Source organism: Sceloporus undulatus, chromosome 3 (assembly GCF_019175285.1).
Source record: "Sceloporus undulatus isolate JIND9_A2432 ecotype Alabama chromosome 3, SceUnd_v1.1, whole genome shotgun sequence".
In the NCBI taxonomy this organism is placed as follows: domain Eukaryota; kingdom Metazoa; phylum Chordata; class Lepidosauria; order Squamata; family Phrynosomatidae; genus Sceloporus; species Sceloporus undulatus.
In genome coordinates this window covers 25,981,047-25,994,964 of record NC_056524.1, presented here as the reverse complement: position 1 = coordinate 25,994,964, position 13,918 = coordinate 25,981,047, and the positions used below count along the sequence as shown (strand labels likewise).

The following is a 13,918-nucleotide window of genomic DNA, read 5'->3' as shown; positions in this document are numbered from 1 at the left end:
CCTCCAGCATCTCAGCCATCTTCTTGGCCCAGGCCAGCACATTCCCTTGGCCTTCTCCTTCCCAGCTGAGAGCAGCAGCACCCCCCCTCTGGAGCCCTCCCCGGTGCTGGGCCTGGTGAGCGGGGAGCACATGTCTGGAACCCGCAACGTGACATATATGGGGCACAAGCTCCATGGTGGTGGTGATGGCATGCCCTCAGAGAGGGCTCTGCATGCCAATCAGGCACGTGTGCCATGTGTTCGCCAACACAGTATTATATCCCTGAACCAGCAGTGCAAAACAGCAACAAAGGAATTGGCCATATACTAAGTCAAATACTGAGTCAAGTCGATACTCCAGTACTGTCCACAGAGACTGGCAGTGGCTTTCCAGGAGTTCAGGTAATGTTTCATGCCAGCTATACCTGGAACCACCAGGAACTGAATTTGGCACCTTCTGCATGTCAGTCATCTGAGCGAGCACTGAAGGATGGCTCCTCCTGTAAACAACTCACCCGTTGCGCTCTCTCTTTCAGCTCTTGATCTTGTGCCAAGAAGGACTGCAATTTCTTCTGGATGTCAACAAGCTTCTCAGGGTTGATTCTGATCCAGGTAAGGGTTTGAGGAAAGGAGAGAAAAACACATATATACTCAAAATTATCTTCTCCACAATGGTAATAAAACTCTATAACAAGGTCACAGAAGTGTATTTGGATATCCTGCCTCCCCCAGTATTATTTCAAAAAGTGATAAAAAGTACTGTCCCTCTGAACAAGAATGCAACTGAAATGATGTCAGGCATGAAGCACTTTCTCCTGAATTGAATAATTCAGGGAAAGCAAACAGAAGCTCAGGCCTTTTATCCAGAGAACAGTTTAGTTTGGAGAAAGGCAACAATTTTTCAATGTAAAGCCACACAATTAACATTAAATTGCTTCTTGAGATCATAAAAAGGTAGAAAATTGAGCTCATGCTGACAAGGGAGCAAAACAGACAACAGCGATACTTCACACTGACACAGCACCTCTCACGAGGGAACTGTATAAGACTGTGGTATGTGTGCATGTATTAGCAGTTAAATAAAATTCTCCCTGGGAAGTTTCAGAGCCTGAGGCATTGCAACAGAACCTCAAATTCACCTACTGGCAGAACACACACAGGTGTGAAGAATTAGTTGTTCACCATCAGGGACCAAGTCTATGCATCTATGTACATCTGTGTTAACAGCCTGATCAACAATATTTACTTCCCTGACATTTTTGACCTTGGAGTATTACTGGTAAAAGGCTAGGATTTTGGTGATACTAAATACACACTGTCTCTTGCTCACAGAGCTGCAGTCTGGAGCAAATACAGTGGACCCTTGTTATACACTGGGGTTTGGTTCCAAGATCCCCCGTGTATAACAAAATCCGTGTATGCTCAAGTCCCATTAAATATAATGACATAGCAAAATGGTGTCCCTTATAAGAAATGAAAAATCAAGGTAAATTTATACTTTTTTGGGACATTTTCAAACCGTGTATGCTTGAATCCGTGTATAAAAAAATCTGTGTATAAGAAGGGCCGACTGTAGTCTCAGATTGCCTCTTCCGTGAAACAAAGAGCTCTCACAGATTTCATTTCCCAGAACCTCTGGCAGACAGATGTAGGCTCCTGAACTGCTGCAGCAACCATGAGTCTATCCATACTGTCAAAATAATCCATTTTGACACTGCTTTAACTTCCATGGTTCGATGCTATGGAATTCTGGGAATTGTAGTTTGTTGTGTCAAACTTGTAATGTGGTTCTGTGCCTTCAAGTCATTTCAGACTTATAGGTACCTTAAATCAACCTATCACTTGATTTTCTTGGCAAGATTTGTTCAGAAGTCTGCACTGCTCTACAGCAAAAACAAGGGCATACTAAGCCTTTTAAAACCTTCATATATAAGTCATCCCCATTCATCAGAACAAGCTGTTTCATTAAGGAGCCACACAAAGTCCCTTATCTTTCCTTTCTAATCTGCCTCTCTTCAAATCTTACCACAAATCTGTCTTCAAACACATTGAACCCCTTCAGCTATTATGCCAGAAGCAGCCCCATAACCACAACCTGTCCCAGAACTTCCTATGCCCTCACTAACTGCTTTAATGTAGAACCATATGCAAACCCCCACTTGAACTCCTCAGCAGAAGAGCAAGTGTATGTGTGTAAGCAAGTTAAAAGAAATAAAATTGATTTGCTTCATTCAAGAATGAATGAACCTGTCTCCAAACACATTAAGCTTTAGATAGATTTCTCCATTTGATATGTCATACCAAAGATACCCAGTTCCATTTCAGGCAACCCTACTCTTTTATTCTCACAGCAGTTGGACAAATGGGAGAATGCTTAGGCACATAAAAATTCAACAAGATAAAATGTAATGAAAGTAGTAAATGAAGAAAAAACGCACAAGAGAAGAAAGAACTGGCCAGGCAACAGAAAGATGTAGAAGCTACAGGGTGTGTAAACAAACCAAGAATGAGTCAGACATGTAATGCTACAGCTGATAAAGCCAATGTCATTTTTAAGTTTTATCAGATGGAGAATGGTGTCCAGGCCTACAAAATCATAATACTATTTCATTCAGCATCAGTGTGATCTGACTGGAATGCTTCTGTGACTTGTGAGTATCAACTAGCTCAAAGGAATATTGGCAAGCTGGAAAAAATTCAAAAAAGAGGCACACAAAGCAATACAGAGACTGCAATCTTTTTTTAAAAAAATGTAGGTTTAGCTTAGAGGGAAGGAAACATTATTGATCAGTGTAAGTAGCAAAAGAAATGATGCCAATAACTTTTTCAGTATTTGGAAAACTATCAGAAAGAAGGCAGTCAAAGGAAATTACTTCTTCCACATGCTCCGGGTAAAACAAGGAGCCATGTTTTAAAATTAGATTTAGAGAAGACATCCTATTAACATAGTTCAACAGTGGACTATGCTAGGTACAGAAGAGTAGGAGCTCTTTTTTTAAAGCAAGACCACAGTTCTCTCCATCACAAAAACTGCAAGAAAGAAAGAAAGAAAGAAACCACAATCACTGCTGCCCTCCTTGTGAAAAACACCAAAAAATGGAACATGGAGGCACTCCTGCCTCTCTCAGTCCCTTGCACAGGCTTGCATGTTACCAGGGCTTGAAATGGTAATGGGCAACATAGTGAATGGCCCATGTGGTGAGATACTAGGGGTACAGATGGGAACATCTTCTTGGGAAGGAGAACAGTAAATACAGCAGAGATGGAGTATCATGAGAAGGGGGGAGGTCCCTATTTGACCTGTTACAGATACAGATAGGAAGAGATTCTTGAGGTTTGATTAGTTGGTTACTAGCTCTTGTACAAAAATAAATTAGCTGGTTTGAGATACTATGCACCTTGACATGGATGGATGGTACTACTGTATTCACTAATCCACCCAAAGTAGCAAAATGACTTGAGAGCTCATCTTGATGTATGCAGAATATTTTGCAAGAATGCTCTTTGCAAGCCCATTGCCCTCTTTTACATTTGTACAATAGAAGGAGTGAAATAATGAACACAGAAAGACAGTTCTAGCTGGAATTTGGACATAATGCCTTAAGGTACAAAGACAGTCTGCTGCAGCCCATTAAGTTGCTACAAAAATGAGCTCCTTTGTACAATAAATTTTGGACCTGCTGTTTAAATGACCTTTGTGAGCCATTATATATCTTTAAGAAAAGAAGTACCATTTGCAAGGATTTGCAAGCTTTACTATATCCACATTTTACTGTCCACAATTTAAAACAGTATTGTTAACAGTATTACTGGAAGCCCACAGCTATTTCAGTACAGCTTATGGACCAATTTCAGCGCCTATTGAGTGGCTGAGGCACCAAATGGTAATTAGGTTCATACACATAGAAGTACAAAACAGCTGTCATCATGAGTGAAGAAGAGAGGCTATCAATGCACTCAGCTGGGTTTTCCTCCAAGGCAAAGGACTAGGGACTGTACTAATACTGCAGATTAAACACTGCCATATTTTAGATTAGGATTTTAATACAGCAGCTCAGGAAGTACATATTATGGAAATGTTTCCCAAACTTCTCATAGCTATCCTGATTTAAATAATTTGTTCTGCATTTAAAGTGGAGACACAGTTCTGGAAGTGGAACATTTTTGCTTCAAATCCTAAATTCAACGCACTATTCACTGATGGCAAAATGTAGGAAGGGGATTCAATAATTTTGAAGGTAAATCAATAATAATAATAATAATAACAACAATAATAATAAAACAACTTTACATAGGTATGCTTATCACTAAAGGCAAAAGCATTTGCAAGTTATCTCTTTCAAACCTTATTTTTGCAAGGAAAATCAAGTTTTAAAAATCAAGATAAATCACTGCAAATCTCAACCTCTTCTGGAGAATTTTAGGCATTGCAGTTCACCCGACTCAAATGGCACACACTACTCTGACATTCCATTATGAATGGCTGCAAAAGAATAGCAGCCCAACTTTTGTAGTTTTGTGCTTAATCCTGGATATACTGTGTGTATCTCCCCTCACCCCAAGAAAAGCCCTGGCAGACTATCAAAATATATCTTTTCTATGCAGTAAATCCTAGGTTCAATCTCTGGCATCTCCAGATAAAACCAAAAAATACTCCTGTCTCAGAAACTAGGGAGCCTCTACTGTCCATTTAGACAATTCAGAACCAGACACATGAACAGAGTAACTCAATATAAGGCACGGTCCCATGTTTGTCCTAAAGGAAAGAAACATGCCAGCTCACACAGGAATGCAATAGAAAGTTTTCTCTTTGGGTGACTAATACAGCTGTATCTCTGGCGCTTTCCACACCGCCCAAAAGGGCGGTCTGTAAAGCACCCTCATTTGCTGCGCAGAGCAGCCTCAGTGGCCAAACCACGCAACTGCTCTGCGCAGCAAAAAGAAGCCGCAAAAAGCGGCTTCTTTTTGCGGCACCATTATGACGCCGCAAAGTGCCAATGGCGCACTTGTGGCATCATAATGGTGCTGAGATGTGCGGATGCTAAGCGTCCGCTACATCAACATGGCGGTGCCCATGTAGAATGGGCGCCGCCATTTTGTACGTGCTCGGTGCGTACTAGGGTTAGGGGCGTCCAGAAATTTTGCCTTGTTTTGTCTATATTGGAGACATGAAATGAAGTTAGTGGGTACAAGTTGTTAAAAAAGTCTTGCGAGACTCGGTATGCAAGAGATGCACAATGTTAAGAACTGCATTAGGCACACATTAGGCATAATTAAAGCAGTTTGACACTGCTTTCACTCTCATCACTCCATCCTATGGAATCCTGGGATTTGTAGTTTGTTGTGGTGCCAGAGCTGGGCTTTGAAATCTCAGGCGTAAGAGAGGCAAAAGGCTTAGGCTGCATCTACACTGGAGAAAAAATCTGGTTTGAGACCACTTTAACTGCCTTGTCTGAATGCTGTGGAATTCTGGGAATGGTGGTTTGTTCCAGCACCACAGCAGAATGGCAGTTAAACCCCTGTAAAGCTCTCTGACCAAGGTGACCATGACCAATGCCCTCACCCCAAAATGTAGGGCACTCAAGCAAAAAACGTAGGACATGGCCAAAAATAAAAGCTAAAAACACCCATGTAATTATAAATTCATGCTTCTTAGCCATCATCCAAATGGAGGACATTTTGAAATTTGACAGAAGAGGACATATCCTGGAAAAGGAGGAAGATGCCTGGTCACCTTGTCTCTGGTCCAAAATACACTGCAAAAATAAAACAATGCTGGACTGAAATGCCCAGAGTTCCTCACCAAAGCTGCATCCACACTGAGGAAATAATCCAGTTCGAGAGTGATTTAAATGTCCTGGGTTAGTGCTGGGGAATGCTGGGAATGGTAGTACATTGTGGCCCCAAAGCTATCTCTGACAAGGAGTCACATAACCCTCCAAACGTAGTTGAACTGCAGTGCCCAGAATTCCTCACCAGGTGCATCCACACTGAGGAAATGGTCCAGTTTGAGACAGCTCAGTGTTGGGGAATCCTGGGAATTGTAGTCTACTGTGGTCTCAGAGCCATCTCTGACAGAGTAGTCACAATGTCTCCCAAACACTAGCATTCCCAGGATTCCCTAGCATTGAGTTAAAGCAGTCTCAAAGTGGGTTATTATTCTTGCAGTGTGTGAGAGAGATATAAAAGCTAGGGACTGGATTCGTTCGTTAACTCACAAAAGGAGGATATCTGTGTCCAAAACACACTGCTTTGACTGCCAGGGGTCAGTGCTATGGAATCCTGGGAATTGTAGTTTATTGTGGCACCAGAGTTCTCTGACAGAGAAGGTTTAATGCCTCACAGACACCAGAGTTCCAGAGCATTGAGCAAGGGCAGTTAAAGGGGCTTCAAAGTGCAGAGTGTGTGTGAGAGAGAAAGAGAGAGGGAGAGAGAGAGAAAAGCGAAGGAGTGTGAATGAGTAGCTCACCTGGGCTGAGGCTGCTCTGGAAGTAGAGGAGGAGGACGAGGGAGGGAGGGAGGGAGCCAAGGGAAGTGGCCTGGACCACCTGGAGGAGCCGCCTGCCTCATCATCACAGCCTCCTCCTTTCCACCGCATGCCCCAAAGGGCCAAATGGCTGGCAAGAGCCTCTGTTCCCAGGCAACGCCGCCGCCTCCTCCTCCTCCTCCTCCTCGCCTCATGGCCCTGAAGAACCCCTTCTGCCTCCCTCTCAGCCCTGAGAGGCTTCTGGAGAGGTGGCTCTAGGCTCCCCCCCTACACACACACTCAATGCTGGTCCTAGGCGACCCCTGTGAAAGGGTCTTGCGACCCCCAAAGGGGTCCTGACCCACAGGTTGGGAACCACTGTGCTATCGGCACACTTCGTGTTCCAGATTTCAATGCTGGAAGTGACTGGACATCCTCTTCTGGTTTGGGGAAAACCTACTTTTTTTCTTAAACAAAAGAGAAGAAATCTTTATTTTAAAGGTGAACTGTGACTGCCAGGATGTTCCAGCAACACCATTCTCCTTGTTGCTAAAAATCTGGTGGCTGTGAGGGAGTCTTGGGGAACAGGCATGCATCCCAAAAGCTATGTGTTGCTGACCCAAGTGTTCATGGAGTGACTAAATATTGCAGCAACATTTGATGAAGAGATGGGGGAGGAGAATTCCCTGGTCAATGAAAAGGCAAGCGTGAAAGAAGAAAGATCAAAACATAAAAGTCATGCAGAGATGCAGTATGAACCTTTCTCTTTGGGTTTACCTTTGGCAACACAAAAGCCTGAAAGTCATTTCTCAGCCATATCTTAGCAACTCTTTCACAGCATGGGAATTACTGTGTCGTAACCTCAGTGTGGTACGCAAAGCTACTAGGGTATAGCAGTTGGGGGAAGGGGCTGAACTGTGACTGGGGAGATACCCACGCAAACATCACCCTCTCTTTGGATGACTTTGGACCATCCACTTAAACCCTGCTCAGGCATTACTCACCATTATTATTATTATTATTATTAACCTTTATTTATAAAGCGCTGTAATTTTACATGCTTTCTTATATGTTGGAGCAGGGGACTGTGAAGTTCTGCCTACCATAATTACCACTTTCCTTGTAAGGAAAGAAATACATTTCAAGAGGAGACAGTGCCTATCAACTCTCCATACAAGCAAGTATTCTTGAAAATCAGGAATGTTATTTACAAAAAAAAAAAGACCATAAGAATTTCTCTTCAGATACATTGCTATCCATATGAGGCAATGAACAACAGGTGTAATAAAGGGATAAGCATTTCCCCCACTCAAATGTTCCAGCAAGCATGGTTAGTCATTTCTAAACTGGGCCCTTTTGTCAACTCCATCTACCTCATAAGAATGCTGTTGGCATAGAAATGGGCAGTAGGAGAAAACCACTTGAGCATAATTTAAGCGTAATAAATAAGAGAGCCAGTGTGGTGTAGTGGTTTGAGTGTTGGATTACAATTCTAGATACCAGGATTTGAATTTGAGGAGCCCTGGTGGCGCAGTGGTTAAATGCCTGTACTGCAGCCACTCACTCAAAACCATAAGGTTGTGAGTTCAATACCAGCAAATGGGCTCAAGCTTGACTCAGGCTTGCATCCTTCCGAGGTCCCTAAAATGAGTACCCAGCTTGTGGGGGCAATTAGCTTATAGTTGTAAACCACTTAGACACAGTTAGTTCAGTATGAAGCGGTATATAAATGAAGCTGTTTGAATCCCTGCTCAGAAATGGAAACTTAGGACATCCCTACAGTAGAAGATTGGTTGATTAAACTATATATGTTGAGTTTAGACAAATTAATAATGATGATTAGAGATGGTAAAATGCCTAAGTTAGAAGAAAAATGGACTGAGATAATACAGGTTTGGAAAGAAAGATGGGGGAGATCTGCTACACAATTTTTAGAGAACTGAGCAATCTGGAAAAAATAAAAGGGATAGATATATTATATATGAGTTTATTGTTATAGTTGAAGATGATGGAAAAGAATAGAGTAAATGCTGCAAAGTGGTTAAGAAAGACAATTTTGGCGATAATAAAGCAGATAGAGGGGAAGAGAAAGTCATTTTTATATAGATGTATGTGTTTTAGATTAGATATTTATGTGTTATGTGTTTTATTTCTCTTGTGTGTTTTTGGTGGGGGATTTTTAGTTTTGATGTATGGTTGTGTTAGTTATTTGTTTAAATAAATAAATAAATGGAAACCTGCTGGGTGACCCTGGGCAAGTTACATTCTCTCAACCTCAGAAGAGGGCAAAGGGAAACTCCTCCTGAACAAATCTTGCCAAGAAAATCCAATCATAAATTTGCTTTTAGGTCACCGTAAGTCGGAACTGACTTGAAGGCACAGAACAACAACAATGAAAGAATTGGTGTGGGGGGAAGGGAAGAAAGAGACACAAAACAAATTACATTATGAAAAACTACTCAAGAACTTACTTGATTTTGTTGATGGGAACTTTCTTCTGTGACAGCTGCTGAATCATGCCATTTTCCTCTGAAGGGATCAAGACAAGCAAAGCCTCTCCACCTTCTTTGTACCTAACAAGGAATAAAGATGGGAAAGAAAGCATTTTCTTTACCAATTTTCAACATGGTTCAGTAAATGTTAAAAGTCACTCTGATGGCCAAACCAGATGTGACATTAAATTCCTCACTGCAGGGCAGCTGTTGTTTTCAAATGCAAGCATCAGCTTCAGGGAAGCCACAGTAAAAAGGGGTTAAATTCCTGATCATCAGCAGGCTCCCATGCACTTGGAAACAAGTGAAATGTCAGGCTGCTTTCCGGTCACCTCCACTCACCACCACCTTCAAAACATTATCAAATGACAAGTCTTTTTGGAGCACCAGACAAAGGAAGGCATTCTTGCCAGATTGTAGAAAAATGTGCTGCACAAAGTGGCAAGTTGTTGCCATAACTCCCTCCCGCCCTGAACCTGGTTCAGCTCCCTCCCGCCCTGAACCAGATCCTTGAACCTTCTAAGGCCTGCTGTGACTTGTTTAACGACTTTTTCGTGGATAAAACTTCTCGTATTAGCGAAGGTCTGAACGCCGACGTTATGGCAGAACCTAGGGTAGAAGTGTCCAGAGCCTCCGTGGACTATGTTATACTGGATCAGTTTGAGTTGGTGAGTACCGAGGATGTGGACAAGATCCTCGGAAGTGTTCGGAAGACAACCTGCTCTCTTGATCCCTGTCCCTCATGGTTAGCGGCCCAGGGGGGACCGGCGGTGACACTTTTGTTACGCCGGATAATTAATACATCTTTCAGGGACGGGCGATTTCCATCAGATCTTAAATTGGCCATAGTAAGACCGATCCTAAAAAAGCCCTCCCTTGACCCCCTGGTACATAATAATTATCGGCCAGTCTCGCTGCTGCCATTCTTGGGTAAGGTGATCGAGAGGGCGGTTGCGATCCAGCTTCAGGCGGTCTTGGATGAAACGGATTATCTGGACCCATTTCAAACTGGCTTCCGGGCGGGTCACGGGGTTGAGACGGCCATGGTCGCCTTGGTCGATGATCTCCGTCTGAGCATCGACAGGGGAAGCGTGTCCCTGTTGGTGCTCTTGGACATCTCAGCGGCTTTCGATACCATAGACCATGGTATCCTTCTGGGGCGCCTGGCTGAGGTGGGAATCGGGGGCACTGCGCTCCAGTGGTTCCGTTCCTACCTCTCTGGGAGGTCCCAGATGGTGCAGCTGGGGGACGTGTGCTCCAGCGAGCGGGCCCTTAAAACCGGGGTCCCTCAAGGAGCCATTCTGTCTCCCATGCTATTTAACATTTACATGAAACCGCTGGGAGAGATCATCCGGAGACATGGAGCGCGGGGTTATCAGTACGCTGATGACACCCAAATTATTTTCTCTATGTCTCCGACTGGTGCAGTGACTGGGGATGGCGTCTCTCCTCTCGTGGCCTGTCTGTAGTCAGTAATGGGCTGGATGAGGGAAAACCGACTCAAACTTAATCCAGAGAAAACGGAGGTACTAGTGATAGGTTCCTCTGGTCCAGGAATGTCGGTGGTTCCACCTGTCCTGAATGGGGTCACGCTCCCTGTGAAGGACTCCGTGCGCAGTCTGGGGGTGCTTCTTGACTCGTCCCTTCACCTGACTGCTCAGGTGAATGCGACGGTCAAGAGTACCTGTTATCAGCTTCGGCTGATTCGCCAGCTGCGCCCATACCTGGCCCAGAGGGACCTTGAAACTGTTGTACACGCTCTGGTAACTTCGAGACTGGATTTCTGCAATGTACTCTACATGGGGCAACCCTTATACCAAACTCGGAAGCTGCAAATGGTGCAAAACATGGCAGCGCGGCTGGTCACTGGTGCTCCCAGGACCAGCCATATAACACCTGTGCTTAAGGATCTCCATTGGCTGCCCATCCGCTTCCGAGCTCAATATAAGGTGTTGGTTATTACCTATAAAGCCCTAAATGGCTTGGGCCCAGGATTCCTGAAGGACCGCCTCTCCCCGTACATTCCGCCTCGCACCCTCAGAACATCTGGGCAGCAACTCCTGAAGGTGCCTGGGGCTAAGTTGGCTGTTACTGCCAGAAGATCCTTTTCCACAGCTGCCCCAGCCCTTTGGAATACGCTGCCCACGGAGCTCCGCTCATCTACCACCCTGGCCCAATTTAGGAAGGGTCTCAAAACCTTCCTATTTAATCAGGCATTCCCCGACTAAATATCCTGTGGGCCTCCCTCCTCTCTCGTGGCCGTGAGGTTGGGCTAAGGGGTTTTTATTGTTTTTAAGGATTGTTGTTTATGTTATATGTGTTTTTAACCTGTATGTTGTTTGCACTTCGGTGCATTTTGTTAGCCGCCCTGATCGTTTGGAAGGGCGGGGTACAAATAAAAATTTTATTATTATTTATTATAACTGTGTCTGGTAAATTTCTATTGCTCAGAAAACAAAAAGACAGCACTGACATCTTAAGTCACTTCCAAGGGCCACCAATTAAATTAACTAAACAAAGACCTCAGGGACACCACTTGTATGGAACCAGCATAGACAGCATTTAGCTCTTTAAGAACGACAAGTTTTCAATTTCAGAATTTTTGGATCGCCTACTTTAAATTGCCTCCATGAAAAATCTTCCAAACACTGCAGGTGGTGAAGTTTTGCAATTTGTAAATATAATTGGGCAATTATATCAACTTATCCTTTACATCATCCTATCTCCAGTAAACGGGCAGGTAATCATCCTGTCCAATAAATGACTGGCAGAATGCCTCTAACAACTTTAAACTGAAATATACTATCATACATCATTCCTAGACCAATTACAGATAAATCAAAAATAGTTTATTCCAAAAGGATGTTCCATTTCTTTAAAAATAAGATATTTCAATTCTTCAAGTCAAGTTTCCAAGATGGAAGACTTGTCATGAATAAATAACCTCAGACCACTGCTCTATTCATTATAGGCAACAGCCTATTGGTGTGTAAGCACTTAACCAGATCAATACAATGGGTTCTACTCTTGAATGAGTCCATCAACAACAATGGATCAATGAATGAGTACACACATTCTGGCTCTGGTGTACATTACATGCCTAGAATTCATTTTAAAAATCACACACTGGAAAGGCATTTGAACTACTGTATTACTCCCAGGAAGTGAAATATAGCTCAGTGCCAGAACATGTTTCAAGATGAGAATCGTGTGTCCTTCCACTTGTTGTTGAACTGTAAGTCCCAATATTCCTCACCATTGGCTATGCTGCCTAGGACTGCTGGAACATGCAGTGCAACAATATTTGGAGGGCTGCATCATTCCAATCTCAGCTTTACTTGTAGAAGGACCCAAGTTCAATCCCTAGTATCCCCAGCTAGGGCTAGGAAAGCCCACTGTCTCACATCCCAGAGCAACAGTCAGTCAGTGTTGCCAAGGGCTAGTGAAGACATGGATCTCTAAATGCTGTAATTGTCATGGCTCAATGCTATGGAATTCTGGGAATTGTATTTTTGTGAGACATTTGCCTTCTCTGTCAGAGAGCTTTGGTGCCACAACAAACTGCAGTTCCTAGGACTTTACAGCACTGAACCATGGCAGTTAGTGTCAAACTGAATTATTTCTGCAGTGGCGATGCAGCCATAGTATGCAAAGATGATTGCTTTAGACATTTTAGAACTGGCCAGGAGAGCCAACAGAAGTTTTTTTCTATAGTACTAATATTCCATGAATGGCTTCAGTCCAATTCCTAGTCAGCTTCTTGCAGTAAAAACCCACAACCTCATAGTATATTCAGAGCAAAACATATGGCAAGGCATCTCTTACGTGACATTGAAACTGAACAAATACAAACCCTGTGTTGAAATGTTCTCATCTCCCCTACCATCACTTGCAAAAAGAGATATGAGAAGCTCCCAGTCATGGTCTTACACAAATCCCATTTTGTTGAAACACATTCAGCTGTGATCTGTGCAAACCATAGTTTGTTCACAGACCATGATGCTTCAATATTTCATGCATTACATAGCAGTGAATGAATACTTCCAATCTAGTGTTTATGGAAAAGCAAGCAGCAGTCAGCTCAATCTCTGAGTATATCTTTTAAATATTAACCAACCAAACAAGGTCCCAGGAATTGTGTGTGTGTATTCAATGAGAATTCTAAAATAAAGAACAATGTTCAATTGAACACACAGACACACACCACTATTACTGTATTTTCTGGCGTATAAGACTACTTTTTAACCCAGGAAAATCTTCTCAAAAGTTGGGGGTCGTCTTATACGCCGAGTGTCATCTTATAGGGCAGGTGCTGAAACGTCTGAGCTGGACTGGAAAATCTACGGTCGCTGCATATGGTGGGGGGAGCTCAAAAACGGCCACAGCCGCATTCTCACCGTATGCGACAATTGTATGAAAGCAGCTACCGCTTGGATAGTCTTGGAGACAGGGAGGGCTGGGCAAGCAGGGAGTGCTGACCAATCCAAGCAGGCTTTGTATACAACAAGATTTCCTGCTAAGTACCTGCATGTCATTTGAATTAAAATTACCATATTGAAATCAAATCTGATGTTTTTTTAATTTGTATTTGGTGTGCTTTGGAAAAGGGGTAGTCTTATACGGTGAGTATATCCCAAGCTCTATATTTTAACTGGAAAAGCTGAGGGTCATCTTATACGCCCAGTCATCTTATACGCCAGAAAATACGGGTATATATTTTATTATACCTAACTTTAAATACTTTATGCATGGAAACATTGAATTTTAGATCTTCACTTAAACTGTTTGAAGTGTGAATCAAAAAGGTAATGTTGTAATACAGGGGTAGGCAACCTGCGGCCCGCGGGCCGAATGCGGCCCGGCAAGGCCTTGGGACCGGCCCCCAGGCTGGTCCTGCCACCGATTGCCGCCGGGGCCTTTGGGGGGCAATTGCCTATAGAAGCCTCAGAAACATGCATTTATATTAACATTTTTTAAAGAA

The 13,918-nt window shown here is 43.2% G+C and overlaps 1 protein-coding gene across 1 annotated transcript in view; it reads right to left on the bottom strand.

The window, feature by feature from the left end:
• The window catches only part of DDX10 (DEAD-box helicase 10), a 244,807-nt gene that overhangs the window by 189,123 nt on the left and 41,766 nt on the right, over positions 1 to 13,918 (bottom strand). Inside the window, 2 exon segments of the mRNA XM_042457038.1 lie at positions 495 to 582; positions 8,917 to 9,018. Of these exon segments, the coding sequence (XP_042312972.1) occupies positions 495 to 582; positions 8,917 to 9,018 (190 nt within the window).